The sequence below is a fragment of the Pocillopora verrucosa genome, chromosome 2 (assembly GCF_036669915.1).
Source record: "Pocillopora verrucosa isolate sample1 chromosome 2, ASM3666991v2, whole genome shotgun sequence".
Lineage (NCBI taxonomy): Eukaryota > Metazoa > Cnidaria > Anthozoa > Scleractinia > Pocilloporidae > Pocillopora > Pocillopora verrucosa.
In genome coordinates this window covers 17,831,198-17,854,628 of record NC_089313.1, presented here as the reverse complement: position 1 = coordinate 17,854,628, position 23,431 = coordinate 17,831,198, and the positions used below count along the sequence as shown (strand labels likewise).

The following is a 23,431-nucleotide window of genomic DNA, read 5'->3' as shown; positions in this document are numbered from 1 at the left end:
TTTACGAAGTGCTTGAAATAGAGCGGTGTTTGAGTTCAAAATTGATAGACTGTGAAGGAGAAATAGCCGATTCTGTGGTATTTTATGCGGTCGAAGAGCCGCTTGTGAAGGTGACGAGGATAATTCAAGGCGAATCTAGGACAAGGTTGGTCTTCATCAGAGTAAAAGCTTTGTAAATACGAAAACTGACGTAATTCTTGATGGCTAGCCAGCGCGTAGTTAGCTCAGAGCATGGGTGGGTTTAGCTTGCCTCTGTTAAAATATGCGTAATATTATGACTGTGTGGCAATCTGACATTCACTTAGCTTTTTTGTTTAAGGCATAACCCTTTTGAATTTCAACAGTGTTTCCTCTAACGCCCGACAAGTCTTGTTTCTAAAGCGAAAACGATCTTTCAACCAAGGCCCCTAGAAAGTTGAGTTTCACACTGATCATGTTAGGTGACTTTGTTCAATGATCTACTTTTATCAAACGATATTACGATATCCTAACCGGTACAATTGAACCGGTTTTCTCTCTTGTGGTAGGTTCCTTTAGATAAAGACTTGCACCTTTTGTTGATTTCTTGTTTTCTGTATGGCCCCTCAGAATAGCAGAGGTTGTGGCTGTGAGCGTTACTCGAACAATTGTGATGGTTACAGTGTACAGATCACCGCGAAAGGAATGTTTTCACAGTAATCCAAGGTCGTAGTTGCTTGATTTAGATGAAAGTTGATTGAGAAAATTAGAAAAAATTCTCAGCCATGGTGTTGACTCCCAGACAGAAAGAAGAACTGTAAGTGATTGTATATTTCTCTATTATTACGAATTGATTGACCTGTAGTTTTTAGGTCGTGTGTACGATCGGAGGTGTACACGATTTTTCTCTGTACAATTTTTGATATGAAGTTTTTGCGGCGAGCAAGAACGGGCAAGATCTAACTTTTTGTCGACAGCTATCATGTCGAATACGTTTATTACAAATTAACCTGGTAAATTTTGTAAGCGGTCAGGATCATTGCGGATTAGGGCATTGTACTTAATTATAAACAGGCAGGCAAGAGTGATTCTCTCAAGCTCCCGTTGAAACAAAGTAACCTCTCCTTATGGACAGCCCTAGCAGTTAATTTTTCTTAAAAATTTATTCCTTTTCTTCTACAGTCATAAAGCCATAGCAGATTATCTATACCAATGTGGCTTTGAAGATGCCTTGAATGCTTTCAAAAAAGATGCCAGCATGGTGAGAGACTTGCATTAACCTTGTTTTAGATGCACTTAGTTTTTGTCATATGTGTTCTTTTGTGGTGTCATATTACCTCGATATTTAAACAAAAGTTTACACAAACCCTCCATTTATGGTGACATTCATAGATTTAATTGTTATTACAACCTCTAAACTCATTTTAGACGTGTGTGAACATACACTTGTTCAAAGTTCATTCTTCGCCATCAGCTCTAAACATTTGCACCTGTGATGTTGTGTCAAAAAGTAATCGATACAGCCCTAGTGGCTGTGATCTAATGGCACATATTTTAAGTGATGCCATAAAATTGGCATTGTTTAATTTCTTTTAATGTCACTGTTTGCATTTGTCCTTTCACTTAATGTGCTTGAATATTTCAATTAATTTTTTAGTCTATAACTGTTATATGGACTCTGGGGGGGTTCTTCTTGTAACTGTGAAATAAACAAAGAGAAGTATGTTAAAGGAATTTCAATAACCATAATTATTAATAATTAACTTTAGATCATATTGATGAAGTTATTTATTTGCATTGAAGTGTTTGGTTTAGTCTATTGTTGTTCAAGTTTGAAATCAATTGCTATGGATTTGGAATTTAGATTTGGCTAAGATTGTTTAAGTGGTGTATGCATGTGGCATTTGAACAAGTTCTCTACATTTAATTCTTTGTGTGTATGAAGTCAATCACTTCAGAATATTTTATTTTGATCATTGGTATTGTAACCACTCCAATAAACTTGTTGAAAGGGTAAGTAACCCTTGAAGAGGGTAGGGAGGAAACCTCACTATTTCTGGGTTTTGTTCTACCTGTTAGCCAGTGAAGTTATCCCTGATGTGTTACTTTGATTGACCACTTCATACAATTTAAATCTTGCTCAATTTTACAATGCCTGTAATTACTATGACAGACCAGAAATAAGAAACTCAAGCTCAGTTTTCACAGTAGAACATCTGATCAAATTCTGAAAATAACAGATGTAAATACAATTCTCTTTCATGTGAGCCAAAATGCATGATTTAGTTAAAGAAAACAATTCATATTTTTTGTAATTTTGTAGAAGATTTGTTAGTACCAATATTCATTGTGATTTTCCTCACCTCCAGCCTGGTGAACTGGACAAAAAGTATAGTGGCTTGCTGGAAAAGAAATGGACATCGGTAATTCGTCTACAAAAGAAGGTTAGATTCTATCTTTAAGCTGGTATAAGTGCCTGGAGACCATTGTGGATGTTGTCTTTAATATCATGTTTTAATTTTTTCCATACTTGTGATAGTTTCCTTTTGCCCTGGTACAAGACACTTTTTGTTAGTAGACTATGTTGACCTTGAATCAATGTAATGCATCTAAATATTTTCTTAAGTTCCATTGTCAGAGGGTAGTTGTCTTGGGTAGTTGTCTAGGGTAGTTTTAATCTAAATGTTAGTTGCCTTGGCAAGTTTCGAAATTACCCATATGCTACTATTGCTCTAGCCCTCTTATTTACTTACTTAATGTTTTACATCAGAGTTTTTATTCAGAGTACATGTGCAAGCCCAGGTGATTACTATATGACCTTAGCTGAATCATTAATAATATTATCATGTAGTCCAAATATTCCATATATTGATTAACCATGTTAATTACAAATCATTAATAGTGTAGTGCCATTTTCATTTGAATGTGGAAAATCCTTTTGTTAGATTTGAATTTACTCAGATGAACAATTAGTGGAATTAATTAGAATCTTTGGATTAAATCCAATCTGATTAATTTGTTTTCAGGTAATGGACTTAGAATCCAGGCTATCAGAGGCAGAAAAAGAAGCAAGCACAGGTACACATTGTAGGGGTTGTTGCAACTTGTGCAACATCTTCATCTGAGGATGTCCCATATTTTCCAGCCACTTACAACAGGAGAACTAATTCTTTTGTCTTGAGCTGTCCTTTTGAGAGCTGGAATGGAAAACCCTGGCTGAAATTGTTGTTTCTTTTGCATTGGTAACAATTTTAAATATTGATCAACCAAATAGACAACGTACGGATCAAGGCAACAATGACCATTACTCTTTGTATAGTGACTTGACTAGTACTTGTAATTACCTGTAGTGCAGTACCTTTGTGTTGGCAGGGTAAGCAGTGCTAAGAAGGGTTAGCATTACTTCCAAATTTCAACATCTATTATGTACCAGAAACAAAAAGTAATTAATAAAAGAGAATGATTTTGGAGGGACAACACTCATAGAGATGTGGTCAATTTGTTTGCTTAGGTTCTACATTAAAGAAAACACGTTCCCCTGAGGATTGGATGCCAAGACCACCAGAACGGTATGCACAGTAGTATTTCAATGTGTAATCTTAAAACAGCTTTGTGCTGTTCCAAGCATGACCATAATCCCTCTGAAGAGGTCATGTTTGACTTTGGTAATCCTTAAAAAACATCTTGATTTGTTTATTGATTTTATTTCAAACTGTGGCCTTTGAGTCACCCATTTTCTTGGTAATCACTTCTGTCTTTCTGGGCTGTTCATCATCTTAAAGTTACTGTAAAGTGCTTGTTGGCTTGTCAAAGATGATCCTCTGCTGAAATTTTTTTCTTTTGTTTTACTCTTGTAGATATGCATTAACTGGCCACAGAAGCCCAGTTACAAGAGTGTTATTTCATCCAGTATATAGGTGAGATTTGTGAACTTTTACTTTGACTTCATGGGTGATAAACTTATTAAAGAAAGATGTTATTAATTTGTCATGAATTTGGGACAAAGAGATGATGTTGTGTTCACCACAACAAACTGAACCCCAAACCTTTGGATTGCATGATGTTATGTTTACTGCTGAGCTACAGATAGCTTTTTAGTCTATATCCATCGAAAAAGTAGCAAAAAATTAGCATTTAGAAAAGAAAACAACACCTGTTTTATTGAACTTACTTTTGCATTTCTTTTAGTGTCATGGTAACAGCATCAGAAGATGCAACAGTCAAAGTCTGGGACTATGAGACTGGAGATTTTGAACGAACCCTTAAGGGCCACACAGATGCAGTACAAGATCTCTCATTTGATCATACTGGGAAAGTTTTAGGTAAGATTTGATTGGACTGTAAAAGGATTCTAGATGAAAGCAAATTTAGGAAATAATGGTAAGAAAGAAAGGATGTTCACTTTTGATAGATTATAAACCAGATGTTTCTCTCAAGCAGATGTTTTAAAATAAAATGTCCTTTGTATTTTTACTCCAGCATCATGTTCAGCAGACATGTCTGTCAAACTATGGGATTTCCATGAATTTGAGTGTATCAAAACAATGACAGGTGGGTCATGTGTTTGTCATGTAATAGTTGTCTTCATAATGTGAAGGTTCATAAGTTAAATTGTAATTCATTGGGATACAAGCTTGCAAAACACAATGAGTCCAGCATTTCCTGTCAGTGTGTTTTTAAAGCAATTTATTCTGATTGGTAGACATATTGGAGCACTGTTTCATCTGTGGTTTTTTTCCACCTCAAGGATCTAGCTTCAAATTATGTTGTGATAGATACAAAGTGCGATTTCTGAACAGCTTGTGTGCCTATTTGAGCTTTTGTTTGGGTTTTTGTTAAAGTAGTTTTTTCCCTTTTTTTTAAATTTTTTTTAATTGATTTTTTTTTACAAATAACACAACTACTGCTAATCAGGGGGTGTGCATTATTTCAAATCTCCTTAAAAGTTGTCTTTTATTTTCTTTTTCAGGACATGACCATAATGTTTCTTCAGTGACGTTTTTGCCGTCAGGAGATTATTTGGTGTCATCATCCAGAGACAAAACTATAAAAATGTGGGAAGTAGCCACTGGGTGAGTTCAAGTTAAAAAGGCAAATTACACTAGTGGCAAGTTTGTGGATAAGATTAGCAACTATACAGACACTCAAAGTATTTTAAAATTGGGTGGGAAAAGGTAGATAAAGGCAAATGCATCAAAAGTAACTGCTTGCCAAAGTTCAGATGACTTTTTACCAGGAAAAAAGAAAAAAAAGCATATGAAACCTTTTTTTCCCCAAATAGCCAGTGGAACATATCACATACATGTAATTGGTAATTACGTATATGATGTACAGGGTTGGAGATATTAAATTCTTTTAGGGATGGTAGAGGGTAATCAAGTTCCTAATTGGGATTTCAGGCATTTAATCCGAAGCAAAGCAACATGAGATGACCTGATCTCTCGTTTCTTGTATTACAGGTATTGTGTGAAGACATTTCAAGGGCACAGAGAGTGGGTCAGAAAAGTTCGTGTTAGCCCAGATGGTAAGTTGTGTAATCATTCCAATGTCTTCTGTATACACAATGGGTACATGTTATTGTCATGGCCAAAATTTTGTTGTTATTTAATATCTTTCAAACTGGTTATGTTTTTTTGTCAAATATACAAAAGTAACTGGAAACAATGGAAAATAAGAGTAGACTAATATAAAAAAATTCCAAACCTTATCATTTTAATGGACAGGTTGATTTTTTTCAGAGATGTTTTAAAACTTTCTGGTTTAAAACCTTTCAAAGTTCTTTCCGTGGTACCAATTAAACCAAGAAAAAATGTTTTAAAAGGTGTCGGGGGGTGGGGGGGGGGTGTGGGAGGAGAACTCAGGAAAACTAAGAGATGTGTCAGAGGACTCTTATCTATTTAGTTTAATTTCCAGTGTTGTAATTAAAATACAATGAGTAGCTTGTTTTTATTGTTCTGCAGGTGTGTTGATAGCAAGTTGTTCAAATGACCAGGTAGGCAAGTAGATTAGATTATTGAATGTTTCATTTAGAGCAGCCTTACTTGTAGATACTTTTATCTGCTGTCTGAGATTTAAATGCAGTCAATTGAAACAAAATCTCATGAAAGGAAGTGTTTGCTTTACAGACAATCCGTGTGTGGATTGTGGCCTCTAAGGAATGTAAATGTGATCTGCGGGACCATGAACATGTAGTGGAGGATGTTGCATGGGCTCCAGAATCAGCCCACCCACATATTGCAGAAGCTGCAGGATTGGAGGTACATTAGATATTTCTAAATAGCTGTGGAGGAAGGATCGAATTTGTCTCCAGTCCTTATGTGCTCAGTATCTGTGATCATTTAAATGAAAAAGCAAAATAATCTCTTTCTGGAGTGTAGAAAAATTCTGTCGCTATCGCAGTCATTAGAAAATCTTTAAGAAGCCAAAATATTATCACTTAGTTTAATGGCAAGATACTTTCATACTTTTGAATTTATTGAGCTTAAGTATTTGTCATGGTGATGGCTTCTGTTATTATCTTGGCTTACTCTGATGTAGGGTGGAAAACGAGGAGGAGCTGCAGGTCCATATTTAGTGTCAGCATCTCGAGATAAGACAATCAGACTGTGGGATTGTGGTACTGGAATGTGTCTAATGACTTTGGTTAGTTAACTATGCAACAGTTTCTTTGGCCTAGTATTTTGGTTTGATCAAATGCTGATTTACATTAAAAATGGAGTCAGAGCAAAACATTAGAGGCACTGACAAATATGACACTAATTGTGGTAATGGTTCTTAAGTTTATGATCTTATGAACATTGGTTGTCACAAACATGATTTTTCTTCGTCCATTTTTATTTTGATTAGGTTGAAAGTACTTTCTCAACCCTGATTACAACTCTCAGTCTGACTTTGTAAAATCAGCCTCTTGTGGTAGAAAATTTATTTATGATTGATGAACTGTATTGTAGACCACAGAATAGCTTAGTAGGTGTTCATATAAATCTGACAAATAATTTTACACATTTGCTCTGATAGGTTGGCCATGATAATTGGGTGAGAGGTGTTCTGTTTCATCCTGGAGGCAAATATATAGTTAGCTGTTCAGATGACAAAACTCTTAGAATATGGGACTACAAAAATAAAAGATGTGCAAAAACGTTAATGGCTCATGAACATTTTGCAACAACTTTAGGTAAGTTTCTCAATATGTTATCACCATTTGGCAATGCTGTTTTCTTTTGCTCTTTCCCCCTTGTTAGGCCACTAAAGAACTTGTCTTGAACATTGTTCACTTAACTCTTAACTCTTAAAAGTGATCAAGACAGAATTTCTCCTTGCAATAACTATTAAATATCAAGAAAGTAAGTGATGAGAATAACAAAAAATGTCAATCAGGAATTGTTAGTTGATCCAAGACCAAATTCTCTGAACTACCATCATAAGCATTGTATGGCAGACTGAGAGAAGAATTACTATTGTGATCTTAAGAGCAAAAGAGTCGAGTAGCCAGTCCTTTTCTTCATCAGCTTGTGGCATAAAATTTTGAAAAATAACTGTCAATCTTCATAATGTAATTTTCTCTTTTTATATGTGTTTAAGATTTCCACAGGTCAACTCCGTTTGTAATAACTGGAAGTGTTGACATGACAATCAAAGTGTGGGAATGTCGTTGACAGTTGTGAATGGAAAGCAAGCTCATAAACTTATCTCTAATTAGTACCCAAGTGGAAAATTGATATTTTAATTCAAGAAAACTTGCAGGACTAGTGTATGTGGAGCAAGAGACTCAAACCACCCAAGAGAAGTGCTCTGATTCTCAATTAGTGTTTCTCAAAAGAGATTAGAAAACTGTACTGGGCTTGATCTCACAGAAGAACAAGTCTCGTATACAGAAAGAAACTTATCAATATTATATTTTGTATTTGGAGAAGTTTTAAAAAAATTGCTTCTGTGAATTCATTGCTGGTTGTGGAGAATTCAGTTCGTTGCAGCGTCTTTGGGCAGAAGTTGGTGTTTGATGATAGTCCTGATTTAGTTTTGTGGTATTTATGATGGTTCTTAACCAGCCGTGATGTCACTCTGTTAGTAAAATGTAAGTTTTGTTGCCTCTATGATAAAAATCTCTTGTGTGTTGTACATCATAGCAGAATTTAATCAATATGGACATTATGGGGCAGAAGGAAAGCTTCCAAAAACTAGCCCACAGTAACTATTCTAGCATATTTTCAAGGTTGGTACAAAAGACCAGAGGAATCTGCTCAAGAACTGTTGCCTGTTGTATCTGTTTTGGGGCTTTTTGTATTATCTCTAGGGGTACTGTAGGAAATAAGGCAAGCCCTGAGCTTCAAATGAAAAAAAGGTATTTTATGTATTATTGATATCATTCTGGGTTAGGTGTAAAATTTACAGAAATGAAACTCGAAAGATCTCTCAACAGAGCCCTGAATCTTGTTAGGTGTGTTCACCGTTAGTGCAGTGGTTTGTACTTTTTTCCAAGGGTTATTTTGTTTGGTAACAGCCCAAGTTCATTTTGAACAGGTCAGCCTCAGCTTGCTTCCTTTCACATCATTTAGTTTTTTTTGTTTTTTTTTTGAGTAATGTTGGCTTTTGCTTACATAAATAACAACCTCTGGCAATTAAGCCCTCAGTGGTATTGTCTAATTGTCTTGCTCTCAGGGACTTTTTCCACAAACATGAGACAGAAAGAACAAAGTAGCTTGGGTCCAAGGCACTGCAGGGGATCCTTTTAATGTGACGACAATAAAACAGTTTCATTAATTACATTGATCAAGAATTTCTTGGGCTGATTTCTTTAACATATCCGCCTCTTTCTACCTCCAGAAAATATTTTGTTTGTTTTTCTAGAGGTTGAAAGACAGGTAGTGTTTATTTGAAATTCTCTAATATCGACCTTGAATTATCTGTAAGATCTTATTAAAGAGATGTGAATACCGTTTTATGTTTCATTGCTGGTACTATTTGATTTATTTGGAAATACGTAACTTTGAACTTTGTAGTGGTTTTTGTCTGTGGTTCACTAGTAATGGTCAAGGATTAGTAACGTGCCTACGATTAAGAGATTGGCGATCAATTATTCTCATCCAAGAGGATCGTTTTTAACATCAATTGACACAGTACTACACAAATTTTTCGTTTTATGGTTGGTCTCTCTGCGACGCTGCTCCTATTTGGCATGCGACTTGACTTCCTCACGGTGTTCAATTTTCAAATCAGCTCACAGCGTCAGGATCATGCAAAACTTTTCAGGAATCTCGAGGGAGGCGGGGGCTTCTTGCGGGGAATTTCTAAGGGATCTTGCTGAGAGAGGAGAAGTGAACGTCGGGTTCTCTCCACAATATTTCCCAATGGACACTAGCTAAGATGGAGACAATTTTCTTTTAGAACCAGTAACGGTTCAAGAATCCTGTAATGCGTTTTATTCCTGTTTTCTTACGGGAAAGAGATTTACGAATAGCCATGCTCTTCTAGAATTGTTTCCTAACTATTACACTAGTGTTTTTTGTCAGTCATCGACCTCATTACGATTCTACTTCAATCTGACTTTCTACTTTGTTTTAGACCGGGTTACAATCGTCAGGTCAGGCATTTCTTATCAATAGGGAAAAAAATAGAATAAACTACACCCTTTATAATTACGCACTTATTAATTATAATACCGTGCACTAAATCGTTAATTGACAATTTTTTCTTGGTATTCATCTACCCTTTACACCCAAATATTAATGTTCACGTTTTCCATACTGTTCACAATACATTTCCCTTTGGTAAAGAACTTTTTAGACAATCGAGAGCTTCTGTAGTTGGTGATCATTCCCTTTATTCTCATGACCCTAATCGTTGACTCACCGGTGAAACTGTAATTAGGTGCGGGTTTAACGTCTAGACAAACAGCTGTCGAGTTTTGGATACTAATCTGACTCCCGAATTTCTTTTTCTCTGCATATTCTTTCAGCAAACAACCTTTTTCTGTCCAAACCTGCATCGCACACTTTCCTTATTACAAGTACTTTCTATTGTTAGCCAGCGGTTTGGATTTGGGGCTCAAATTCACCATAGTAACTTACAGGTTGCAATAACAAGAAGCGGGAACTTCAGCAGAGTGAACTATCAGCTATATATTTCATGTTTACCTGACTTTCTGGTCTTCTCAAAACAATCAATTTCTGTGCAGAAAAGTGCATAATGGAAGAAGATTTAGAACAAAGGTCTGGGGCTCAATCGCGTGTAGCAAGCGCAACTTCGTCGCATGTAGATGGCGAAGGAGATGTCGTGGTGGAGGAGGTGAAAGCCACTCCGACATCTTTGGTGAGTTTTGCTGCGATCTGTGTGTATTTCATCGATACAAAACGCACTTAATTCATAATTATGTTGCTGAATAAGTATTTTATTCTCTCTCGTAGAATATGTGTTGGTCGTTTGGTGTAAACAGGCATGTTCCAGTTCAGAATTTATCGAATGGAAGTCGAAAGGTACAAATGACAAAATTGTGTTTTAGTTGGTTTTGGTTGATTTTATCTTAAATTTACAGCGACATTTCAAACTCTGCGACAAATCTATAACGTAAACTTAACTTACGTACCATGACACGAAATGAACCAACGTCTGTCTGTCCTACCTACAACACCAACTCATCTTGATGCACAGACCGAACACATCTTTTCCTTTTTTTCAGGTGGCGTTCTATGTTTGTTCTCATGTTGGAATGATGTTTGACTGGGAAGCAAACAAACAACAACTTCTACAAGGCCATGTAAGATGTAGTCCTAAAATTTTTCAATTCTTCCTTTGGGAAAATGTTTAGTCGTTATAGGAGATTTTTCCCACACATCAACTTGTGCAGTTATGCTAACACCTCGTTACTCCCTCCCCTCCTCCCCTTAGGAATTTTTCAAGCATTTACGGTAAATTAACACGCTTGTTACTATGATTCTTTCTTTAGTGTAATGCTATTGCCTGTACATGTGTCAGTGAGGACAGGCGATGGGTTGCAACCGCAGACTGTGGTAAAGACAGTATGGTTATTATCTGGGACTCATTCACAACGTAAGAAAGTATCTGTTACATGTAGCATAAATTTGATAAAAAGTATGAAAGTGGCATAAATGTGCAGGGAATGCAGATATACAAGACATTTTTTTATTTCCTTTATTTTCTATTTTTTCATGTTTTTCATTATTTTTAGATGGACAAAACATGCACATAGCTACATTTTCTTATTGTGCTTTTGCTTACCAAGTTCCATTTAATGATATCAATTCTGCCCATCATCAAAATTAAAAAAAACATACAATCATGACATTCTGTTTTCATTTTTATTATCCATCCCAAAAGTCCCCCATAATTACTAGAAAAAGCCTAAGTCAGCAATCAAATACAACCCTGCATGTACAAGAGATTTGTAAACATAACTGTTATTCCATTACTCTAAATATTGATTTTTTGTGGCTCATCTCAATCAAGTGGGGGATATGGTTCGATGTGTATTTCTTGTGTTGCAGTATTCCAGTACAGACAATATTTGAAGCTCATCCCAATGGCTGTGCAGCCATTGCCATGTCTCCTGATGCTAAATATATTGCCACAATAAGTAGCACCCTACCACAGGTAATAAGTAAACCTACTTGTCCAAAATGGATAACCAAGCGCAACTTTGGTAAAATTTCTGTACAGCCCCCCCTACTGTTGTAAAACAAAGTCGTAGCATTAAAGGCAATCTACTATTGTTACCATTGTTTTCTTTATCCTAGAACTGTATGTATAAGGAAGTATATAATGGCTGTGCAGAAATTGTACCCTATCTTCATCTGCTGACACATAAGTTGTCTTTGACACTCCTAATGATAATAGTATGAAGGATACTTGCCACATATGTGCCTAGTATATGGCCTAAACTACCAACAAGTTCTCTGTAGTTTAGTGGTATGGCAGCAAATAGGGAAATTCTTAGCTCTGAAGTTCAAATCTCCGTGCATGATCCTTGGTAGTTTTCATTCATCCACTCTCAGAACAAACTATTAATAGTATTTTTTCCTTGAGAAGAGCAAATTTATGAACATTTCCCTTGATGTGCTTTTCTGATGGGAAATAAATGTGTGAGTTCAGTTATTTTCCAATTTTTCAAAGTTCAAGAGAAGTAAAGTGCAAAATGAACTAATTTGAAATCCTGTGTGATCCAAGAGAGAGAGATATTTTCAATCTAAAAATACATACTGTGAGAAAAGTATTTAGAGTTTAAAATAAGGTGGGTATCAGTTTTTACTGTAATAAATGAATTATCATGTGATCTAGTACAGTTTAATTATGATTTATCTGAATAAACTTTTTTATTCATTTGGTTTTTTATCAGACTGTATCTGTGTGGGATTGGACGGTTAATGGTGACATGCCAATGTGTTCTGTAGTGCTTGGTGATGACTTTGGAAAACAGGTAGAAATGTTTGCTTGCCAACAGCATTAAAGATGTTACTAAGTAACTTTTAATAGTTGGGAGAAATTGATAATATGATCTGTGGCCTGCTTTTGGTACAAAATGAATGTGTCATGGACCCCCTCTTTTCTTTGTTTGTCTTTACCTTCTCTTCGTTGCGCAAGCCATTTGACTTACTTGTATTTTTGAATATTATTTAGTTTGGTTGTGCAACAAAATATACTTCTTCTTTTCTCAGGACAAATTTACAGTTTGGTTAAAATATTTGTTATTCTCACAGAATTACATCACATTTAACCCAGAGGATACAAGTGAACTTGTCAGTAACAGTGAATCTCAAGTTATTTTTTATCAGTGGGTAAGTCAACAGAGAAAATACTGCTATAAGAAGTAACTTAACAGCTCACTCCATGGCAGATATCAGACTGAGTGTGATTTGCTTAAGGGTGAATGTTTAGAATGACTCCTTGTGACATCTGAACTTGTCCAGGGGTTAACCATTGGTGATTATCAAAATAGATTGTTTTTATGCTTTGAGAGGTATATAAAAATATTAATCACTTACATGTTGCCTTTTCTACCCGACCTTTGGATTCCAGAGCTCTTAATTTTCTCCAAAGAGATTCTTGAATGAATTAGATTTTGTGTTGTATGGTATATTATTTTGCCAAATACTAAACATTCTTCTGATCATTAAACTTTCAGAATGAGAAGGCTTTAGAGTTTGTTGCTCCACCCCTCACAGACAAGGTAATACTTATGATCTTTGTTTATATCTTGAGAGCTTTTTTCCGGAGACAATGTGTCAAATAATTTCACCAAAAAAATTACTTTAATCATAAATTGATTACTATTGTAAGAGAAAAAAACCAAAGTTACAAATCTGATTAGGTGACATTGCAATTTAAGCGAACCACCAAAAACATAATGGATTTTACAGTCAACATGCATCGTTGGAGATATCTTGCTGTTAGATCAAATCATTCTCGCTTGATTCCTGGAATATGAGCTGATGACTGGGTCTGAGTTAGTTTCCAGTGACCAGGGCAGTATTCTACCAGGGGACTGGATAGTGTCAACAGAATTTAACCCTGGAATACCCCAGGCACCCATGTTCTATCTAAGCACAGTAGTAGGTTGATTGCATCTTTTTGGTTTTTAATCTATTATACATGTAGCAGACTGAGATAGACTCCACAGAGGGTGTGATATCTTATTCCTCCTCACAATATCACCCCTGAATCATTCATTAAGGTGACAAGAATCAAGGAAATGATCACCAACTGGAGAAACTCTTGATTGTTAAACAAATTCTCATTGTTAGCACCCCTAGGAAATGTCTAAAGAACAGTATGGGGAATATGCATCCTGATGTTAGGTAAAAAAGGGTTAAACTTGAATTAAAAAATGATTTATTTACTCTCTTTAGGATTTCAACCGAAGTGTTGGGCTCTACAGCCAGTCCATTTTTCAGCTCCAGTCCCCCAGAGCACTCACAGCCACAAGTTGTGGAAACATAGTGGTTTGGGAACATACTGGAGGGGAATTAAAATGTAACAGAAAAGCATTCAAGATTGTGAAATTGCAAGAGAAAGCTCTTACAGTACTCACAACAACTAACAGGTAACTAAGTGTTATCAAAAGGTACAGGTCTGGGTTGTTCAAAAATTCAATAGCACAGTACATTTTGCAATCAGTTATCAGCTGGATGGTGATTTATCAGTTGGATAGTGTCATCTACCCTTTATGTAACTGGGCCCAGATCATTAAAAGTTGAAGTCCTCTGATACACATGTCCTACTGCAAAGTTTTTGATCTAGACCTAGTCAGGAACCTTAATTTACAAAAAGGAGTAACCAGTTTTTGGACAGCTAACATCTTATTATGAACATCTCTGTTTTTAGCGAACATAAATTAAAAGTTAAATTCATTTTTTAGGTTCATTGTGACAGGAGATGTGGCAGGTCATGTGAGATTTCTTGATCAACAGCTCAGGCTCACTAATTGGTATTAAAATCATTCTTTTTAATTTCATTCAAATTTATTATGTAAATTACACTGCAGTAAATTCCAATGCTTACTATAAAAATGTTAACTTATGAAAATACTACTGATTCACTGTACTACTGAAAATTTACTTCTTACATTAATTTAGCATACTCTCAAAAATGTAACTTGCACAGATGTTTTTTTTAAATTTGCTATGGCTTAGGGCCAAATATCTTCCTGTACATTCAGACCCAACTCAGTCAATTAGCACTTAACCATATGACTGCTTCAGGGCATAATTACTCAATTACATGTAGTTATTTATAGTCACCACAATTTGATATTTGTATCATAATGTATATAATTATCATCATTATCCCTTGATAATGATCATCACAATAAGTATCATCAGGCATGATCATCAATGTTGTTGTTATCTTGATCAATTCATTATTGGACATAATTTTATCCACCTCAACAGGTATAAGCACTTCAATGCTGGTCCTATCAATGCAGTATCATTTTCTTACTCACCAAAGACAGTTGACGGACAGTAAGTGTCAAATGGAACTAATAATTATTATCATATGTGATTGTTCACTAAAACCATCTAATGGCTTTAAACTTTCCAAAGTTTGCAAAAGTTATCTATATACACAGAAATCTCTCCAGTAATGATCCTATGACTTGAATATTTAATTTTGTTCTTCCTCTCAAAACTGATTATTCTAAATGAAGTAATCTCATTTATACATGATGTCCTCTCTTTGGTAATGGACACGAGATGTTGTGAATTCTTCAATTCTTTCTACCATTAAATTCAATGAAACAATATTCATATGGTGACACCTAAGCTCTTTTATAGTTAATTTTATAAACTCTTCATCTGAGCATTGTTTCTCGAATTGTCTTTTTAACTCCAAACTCATACATATCAGGAATATTTATATTTTTTTTTTTCAAAATTGGATGATTCTGAAATTATTTTTGCAAAGGTTTTTTGAAACCTCATTAAAATTCAAGATCATGTGATGTAAAATTTTTATCAAGCTACCGACAAGTATATGTGACATTCTGAAAGTTCAAAAGGAAAAGTGACAGCTTTTAACTTTGATATGTCACTTTTCATATCTTAATCTTTGTGATTTTTAAATTTGTTGTAGAACTCCCCCAGTTCAACCAAACTATCCTTCCAGCTCTACTTTGGATGCTGAACCATTTGTAGTAAATGATTTCTTAATTAGCACATCCACTGCCAACATTGCTCATTTTGCCACTGATGGGAGTGAACTTCAGGTACAGTGTCATATATGAACTTTGTAATGGGCCTTGCTCACCAGAGAGTCTCTGTGGCTCAGTGGTAGAGCATCGAAGCACAGAATCCAAAGGTCTAAGGTTCGATTCCTCATGGGGACTCAGAATTTTTTCTTTGTCCAAGGCTAGTGATAAGACGAAAAACATCTTTCTCTAGTTTCTTACTTCCTTCATTGATTACTAGCCTGTATTCCATTTGACTCTAACATCCACAAATATATTTGTAACAGAAGCAGTGTGTGTCTTGTCCCCTTAATTCTCAGGTATCTCTTGCATTTTGAGATCAAATCACTTGTTAGATAAGTTGCTTTAAATATTTTCCTCTTGTCAATTCTAGTTTGTCCGAAGGGAGCATGATAGTGACACTCATGGCATAGCATGCCACCCATCTGAGTAAGTTATTGGACTTTCATGTATTACTTGTCATATTTACACTAACAGCAATGGTGTACTCTTATGTTAAGAATTTAATTTCACAAGGCCACTTGTATATGTATTATGAAAATCCTTTAATCTTTAGTTCTGAACAATGTAATACTTTGTTGTATAAGAAACAGAATCAGGAAGTGGTGACTGGTTATTGAAAGTATAAAAACTACTGTCAGCACTATCTATCCTAACCATTTTAACATGACAATAATATACTTTATAAAACTTTCATAATAGGTGATCATTTCTTTGAAATGAAGGTTCTTAATAGGCAGTTCGAACAATCTTAGTTCTCCACAGTGGCTGGTTTAGATCTTCAATACTGTGCTATGACCCTTTTTATTTGTTAACAACAATGGGAAACTTCCTTCCTAGACTTCTACTGCAGAGTTATGATTTATTTGTGGTTTTCTTTCTTAGAGACAAGCAATATGAACATGTTTGATTTTTCAGACCAAGGCTGTGTATTGGGAGTTACTCAGGTCTACTTCAGCTTTGGGATTATGAAAAGAAGTAAGTTTGTCAATATCTTATCTTGAAAGTAATAATTATATTCCTAAAATGTAAGAAAACATCTTTTCCTAGAAGCACTGTGAAATGATTTAAGTATTTATGTAAGTATTTTTTTAAATTGCATCATAGTGATGTATCTGGATATTTTTTTAATTGAACAGAGAACTGCTGGCGAGTCGAGTTTTTGACCAACGTCAACTGATGATCCAATGTATGACCTTTAACCCTTCAGGAGATCTTTTAGGTTTGTGGAATTAGAAAGATTTAAATGTATATTTAGAATGATTTGAGTGCTCTTTTTGAGGCCCTTTCATGCCCTGGTTGTATTTGAATCAATATTTATTACAATTAATGCCAGTGAATTAACTCTGATTAGTATATACCATGTACAAGTGAAGTAAAGTGCTTTTGGTGCTGGTTGGTTGGCTAGTTTGGAGGTGATTTAAACTAGTACTTTCACCTCTGATTTATTGAAGAGACAAAATTGCATGTGAAGAGTTTAATTTCTGACCATTTTTGTTATAATGAACTAATTTTCTGGTTACTAAAGCAATAATTCACTTGAGTGTTGGTTGAAGTGATGGATATTTGCCTTGCTGCTTCATGGCTTGGTAAACACTTGTATCCACTGCCATTCACCTCCACTTTGGTGAGTGATTATTAACTAAATAAATATGAATTTCCATTGCTACCAAACTGATTGTACAAATAGAGAAGAAGTCTGGAAATGATGATATTCTTTTATTTATTGTAGCTATTGGATTTACTAATGGTAGTGTGCGTATCTTGGATGGATTACTACTGAAGGAAGAAGGGCATGGTGATGGCCTTGCTGTTTTCAATCACTGCCATGATTGTGTCACTAATATCAAATTCTCTCATGATTCCAACTATTTGGCCACATGTGTAAGTATTTACAACAAAATATCAGGTGTTACAATTAAAAAGAAGAAAGAAAGTTCAATGTTTTGACTGAAATGTCTTTGACCTTTAGCCACACAAGTTTTTTATTATTAATACTATTTTCTTCAATGAAAAAGTAAAGAGGGTCTGGTGATTCATTATCAGGTGTTAGTACAATTTTATGAAAGGTTTTCTAACTCATTTGGTAAAGGTTGTTACTCTGTCACAGATGTAGGAAATAATTGCCCAACCCCTATGAATGAATGGGTGAACCTATTTCTTAAAAAGTTGCCATTATCCAACTTGTGTTCATAGTCCTGATTTTGTCTTTAAAAGGATTTAGACCGCTGTGTAACAGTTTTCAAAGCACAGAAGGACAACTCAGACCAACCATGGGTTTATGTTGGTAAACAGAGAGCTCACTATAAAACAATACAAGGTGAGTGAATGTTGGTTTGCTTTCTTTAGGACTCAAGGAGACCAAGGGTACCATCAGCCTCCATAGTTCAACGCTTTAATTTGACAATTCAGAGCAGTTGCTTTTCAGCCATCCAGCATGGTTTTGCATGAGTTATCATTACCCCCTCCCACCCTATCCTCTTTTCTTTTCGTCTCTTCCCACCACTCCAATTAGTGTTTGCAAGTTGCTGGAATTGAGGCTTTTGATTGATTAACAAGGACTTGCCAGCTATGGATGTGATAATTTTTAACTGGAGCTTGGCTGGATGCAGTGGAAGCCCCTTGAGATCCTAGGTGCCAAGCTTCTGTTTCTGCAAGGCAGCTGGTTAGTTATTGTAACTGTCCATATCTGATACATCTTGGCTGTATTTTGAAGCCAGTTTTACCTTTTTACAGACGTTTCCTTTGGGATAGCTTTAGACAGTGATATCCCTCGGTTACTTTCTCTGGGTCAAGATAGAGTGCTGGTATGTATGAGATCACTTGTAATTTTGCTATTGTGTTGAACCAGTAACTAAAAGCTATACGCGCATATTTGAAGGAGCCCTCCTGAACCCCTTAACTCCCAGAAATGTTTAGCATTTAGCAGTTTCTCCTCACAATTTAACTAGTACATAATTTTTATTATTGCATCTGTGGTGTTTATCTTCCAAGCAGACCATAGTTTCAAGATGTAATTCTCTTTCCATGCTTAAAAAAAAAGACTTCAAATAAGGCTCTTCTTTCACAACATGATTCTCTGTGTTCTTTTTATTAGGTGGAGTATGATCTTCTGAACAGCAGCACAGATGACCTCCGTCTCATCAGTTCAGAGAGAATTGAACAAAGTGCTGTACCTCAGTGTTTTACTTGGTATCCGCCAATTGTCAAGGAAGATTTTCTAGTAGTCGCTAACGATCAGGTATTTGAAAAAGTTTTAGTGTAGATGTTTACCCACGCATCATTAATGAACTAAATAGTTATTGAATAATTATGAATTGAACGAAGACCCATCAATGATCGTTGGCAATTGTTTCCTATTACATGGAACAAGTAGTTTATTTTTGTTTTTTCATTTTTCTTAATCACAGTTCAAATTAAAATTGTATAACTCAACCACGAAGATGTGTAGACAAACACTGCTGGGACCAACATATGGCACCCCACTGAGAAGGTAAGAGGTGGACACAGCACTGAGAGGGAAAATTCAACATACGTGATATGCGTATTAAAATTTTTGTTTGTTTTTCTCATCATCATTATTATGGTCATCGTCATCATCAATATTACCTTCCTCGTGGTGGTCGTGGTTACACCCTTCTTTAGGACTGCATGTTGTAGCCCCTTGGAGTTTGGGGAAGGGATAGTAACGTAATGTGAGGTTTAGTAGAATCTTCTTGTGGAGTCGTTCAAAGTATTACTTCAGTAGCCCTTTTTACGCGCGCGTTGTGGTACATAAGTCTGCCCTCTTCAAGGCCTTAACCCTTTACACCCTGACATCAGTATGCATATTCTCCATACTTTCTCTATACATTTCTTAAGGTTCTGAGAGGAGAATTTGTTTAACAATCAAGAACTTCTTTAGTTGTTGATCATTTCCCTTATCTCGTGACCTTAATGTTTTATTCAGAGGTGATCTTGTAAGGGGAAATTAGATGCTAGTGACTCTTACGGGTTAAAGGGTTAATGACTTGAGAAAATTTCTGCGATTTCACCTATACAGTTTAGGAAAGTAAATATTGAAATGTTGTTGATTGTAGGTTCGAATCTGAAAAAAAGTAAATCTATTTCAGTAGTGTGTTCCATTCATATATTTGAATGTTAGATGCTTTTACTTTTTCCATATACTTGTCAAGTTTACAAAGCTTTTGTGATTCATTTGCAGACTTATCGTATTACCAGCTCACGAGGAAAGACTGACACGGTATCTCGCTTACATTACAGTGGACAAGGTAAAAGATTTAAAAACCTCTCTGGTGTTTGTCGACTCCTCTCAAACTATCTTTTAGGGTCTCTTTCCATTTTTTTAAAACAAAAACCTGGCAACAATTTAATCCCTGGTACTTTTCTATCACAATGCTTCCAGGTTGGTCTTCAATGCCTACCATTAGATGGAAATCCGCACAAGACCATGGCTTTAATCGCACATCCAGAGGGGGTAAGAATATTTTTAAGAACATTGCTTTCTAACAATTTAAAGAAGAATTTAGTCAGTCGTCTGGCATAAAGTTCAGCTTTAATCTGATACTGTCTTCTCTATATATTATTTTTTTCAATGCAAGGTGTCTAACTTGGTTTCTTCATGTGATGGGAAGTATGTTTTCACAGCCGGTGGCGAGGATTGTAGTGTGTTAATGTGGGAAATCAACCTGGAGTAAGTACTGATTTAATTGTTACACTCTTGGTTTGGTTGGTTTATTTGGACCAGTCTAAGAAATCGCCTGGAAATATGGTTACGAACGTCATTATTGACAACACAATTTGACAACGGTTCCACTAGATAGGATGGATTCCGATAAAGGTGCTCTGTAGTAAATTGGTAGTTTCCGAAGGGATGGTTGATCAAAGACTACAAAATGACTACTCGATAAAGGATTAGTATATTTTGTCCTTTGCAACCGGTTTTTGCTGCCTTTTTGTTTTCTGTGGAACCTGCCTGAGGAGGACACAGGAGAACCTTATTACCGTCAGTTTAAACGAGATCACTCTTCATTATAAATTCCTTTTTACAGACGATAAGGACGGAGAGATTAAGATATACTAAGTCTGATGCCTGTACGTAATGCAGGTTCAACGTTTAATGAAGATTTTTCAGGGTACTGTGCATCTAATCATTATAGCTAAGAAAGTAAAAATTGGCCTTATTCTTCTTCTTCAGTGCGTTGGAAGCTGCGGCTGCTCTCGGCGGTGAGGGTCTGGTACCGTTCTACGGTTTATTAGAAGGTGGTCGGGACGGTGAACTGTTCGCTGAGTTGGAGGACTATTTCTATTACGCCCAGATCAGAAGGTTTGTTGTACTGTTGGATTTGTCACGGTAGATCTATGCACTGTCTTTGTTAGGGAAACTTAGGCTCTCCAGAAATGTCCTTGACTTATCCTTAAGAAAAAAGCTAATTTTCAATGGAGAAATTTTGTGAGGATTTAGCTTCAAATTCTCAGGAATAGCTCAAAAAGAAATGTAGGATCAGTAGCGGGAAGCATTAACTTTTGGATCTTTGGTGAAACAGTCAATCGAGAGAAATCCCACTGTTGACGTTTTTGAAAAGGGGACTGGAAGGCGAATGTAATTATTAAAGGATGATGTTAGAGGAAATTTTGTCAGAGTGAATCAGTTTGTTTCTTACCTCAGTCAAGGTGTGGACACGACAGATACCAGACAAGTATCAACAAAAGTGCCACTAGCTCAGGTGCCGTATATCATGCGAGCTTTGGGATACTATCCTACGGAACAAGAGGTAAGGCCAGTGGGATTTCTTTCATTTTTTCCATGGCCTTTGATCTGCTTGCATTTCAACCAAAAATTCCTTTTCTTGGTATGCTCTTCAGATTGATGATATGATCAATGAGGTAAAATTCAGAGATTACGTTGCAACAGGAAAATACGTAAACGAGATTGATCTGGGTGAATTTATAAAACGTAAGTATTTTGAACTTGATCATTAGCCGTTGATGAATGTTCTATGCTCGTTCTTTGTTGTTGAGTGGATTTTTCATTATAGTGCATGTTATTGCTCGTTTTTTGGCCTCGTGCTCTCCTTATTTTTGTAAGTGTGCCACAGTTATAACGTAAACTGTAATGACTTGGCCGGGGACTGCTCACGCTGCATGGAAGACTGTGTCGCAGCTCTAATGATATCACAGGAATACCCCCAAACTTTTCAAAAGTTGGTGTGTCTGGGCACAATGTTGAGTCATACTGGATATTCGCAGAGTTCTAATACATGTATTGTTACGTAAATTTGAGATTTGTTACTGATTAGCGAGAATTTCGTGTAACAAAACTTTCTCGAACAATTACCTCGTCTCGCTCTCTATTTTCATGAGAAAGGATTAGAACAAGAGTGCTCTGTTCTTTTTGCAGTTTACGTCAACCATCGCCCTGCGTTTGGCTTATCACCGTTTGACTTAAATGAAGCATTTACCAAGCTGGGTATACCGAGTGACGAAGGATTTGCAATTGATCGGGACAGACTTTTGACTCTGTTACAGAACAAAGGTACGACAGTTAACTTATTTCCACAAAGAAGGGAATCATCTCTGTGATTTGTATTACTTAGAGTTAGTTTGAAGTTCTGCTTTTGTTTTTACGATTTTGAGATGGTTTTATTGTGTTTTGTCCTTCTCATTTTGTTTCATTAATTTCTCCTTTACGCTGAAATAGAACTCACAAAAGTTTTAGCTCTGATATTTACCCCTGGAGCGCTTCATGATTTAGTGTCGTAAAACCAAAACCAAATGAATCAAAACAGCCAATCAGAACAAATAACCCCATATCAAAAGAGGCATATAATATTGCAAAGTAAAATTAACTAACGTGCCTGAAGTGCGGGAAAACGAAAGTGATCAAGAGGTCATTAATTTTGATTTTGGATCCAAAATGGCGCAGATTTCTGGACCAATCAGAGAGCGCAATGTAACAAAATCGGTACAACCCTGGTTTACTATCTACACTTTGTAGATCTCACATATCTCGATTTTCTTTGTCTCAGGTGAACATATGACAGAGGCTGAGCTGGCCGAATGCATGTCCACGTTGTTAGGTCTCGGAGAGTTAGGTGGCAGTGCAGAGACTGGAACCTATGACGCTTCTGATGCAAGCGAATTGCTAAAAGAGCATCTGCCAGAGAATGTTACCGCTGACAGCTTCGCGGCCCAAGTGTTGGGTTTCGTTACTGAAGGAAATGAGACGCCCTCTAGCTAATTTATCATTGGAAAAGTTTACTTAAGATATAGTTACTTAAACGGTAGAGAGATGTATTTATTTTGCAATGTCACTTCGTGAGCAAGCAGCCATTTATTCATTTTATCTGACGCACGTGTCAATGACATTCCAGGATGTAGAAAGCGTTAGAACAGTCTCGTGGTTGTGTTAAAAGAGGTTTGGAGTAGCTAGCGAGTAATTCAAACACACCAGTCTTGTGATTTATGCGTCCAGTAGAATTTTTTGCATTTCTGGAATATCATACAGTCATCCAGGCAGGATATTTTAACTGCTTGGGAAAGTTGTACATATGTAAATATTGGTAATCCCAGAGTGAAAAGCTGATTCTCTTTAGAGGAACTGCTTATAATAAAGATTTCCATTTTCTTGGAGTGTCGTTCTTTTTTCTGAAATAAATTGCAAGAGGACATCGATTTGAGTACTGTATCAAATAGGTTCTTTACATTGTAATAGATATACAAAACTATCAATAGTTACTCTCTCTTGCTACGGAAAGCCAAAAACTCAGTCATCAT

General features: G+C 36.0%; 2 protein-coding genes across 2 annotated transcripts; both read left to right on the top strand.

The window, feature by feature from the left end:
* LOC131790651 (lissencephaly-1 homolog) lies at window positions 1-8,893 on the top strand. The gene is made up of 16 exons (XM_059107884.2): window positions 1-145; window positions 589-775; window positions 1,141-1,219; window positions 2,328-2,402; window positions 2,985-3,036; window positions 3,470-3,527; window positions 3,816-3,875; window positions 4,147-4,280; window positions 4,438-4,509; window positions 4,928-5,030; window positions 5,418-5,482; window positions 5,919-5,950; window positions 6,084-6,215; window positions 6,496-6,600; window positions 6,976-7,132; window positions 7,540-8,893. Exons 2-16 carry the CDS (start codon window positions 744-746, stop codon window positions 7,611-7,613), a joined length of 1,230 nt encoding a protein of 409 aa, XP_058963867.1. The 5' UTR covers window positions 1-145; window positions 589-743; the 3' UTR covers window positions 7,614-8,893.
* A 1,150-nt stretch (window positions 8,894-10,043) lies between these two features.
* On the top strand, window positions 10,044-23,282 carry LOC131790630 (cilia- and flagella-associated protein 251). The gene is made up of 28 exons (XM_059107862.2): window positions 10,044-10,266; window positions 10,362-10,430; window positions 10,634-10,711; window positions 10,901-11,004; window positions 11,460-11,565; window positions 12,308-12,388; window positions 12,669-12,746; window positions 13,094-13,138; window positions 13,818-14,011; window positions 14,327-14,395; window positions 14,859-14,930; window positions 15,541-15,673; window positions 16,029-16,084; window positions 16,574-16,633; window positions 16,795-16,877; window positions 17,388-17,539; window positions 17,873-17,975; window positions 18,392-18,462; window positions 18,753-18,896; window positions 19,066-19,148; window positions 19,860-19,926; window positions 20,061-20,132; window positions 20,257-20,348; window positions 20,853-20,981; window positions 21,324-21,429; window positions 21,521-21,611; window positions 22,056-22,190; window positions 22,684-23,282. The coding sequence occupies exons 1-28, from the start codon at window positions 10,144-10,146 to the stop codon at window positions 22,893-22,895; spliced, it is 2,808 nt and encodes a 935-aa protein (XP_058963845.1). The 5' UTR covers window positions 10,044-10,143; the 3' UTR covers window positions 22,896-23,282.
* The last annotated feature ends 149 nt before the right edge of the window (window positions 23,283-23,431 follow it).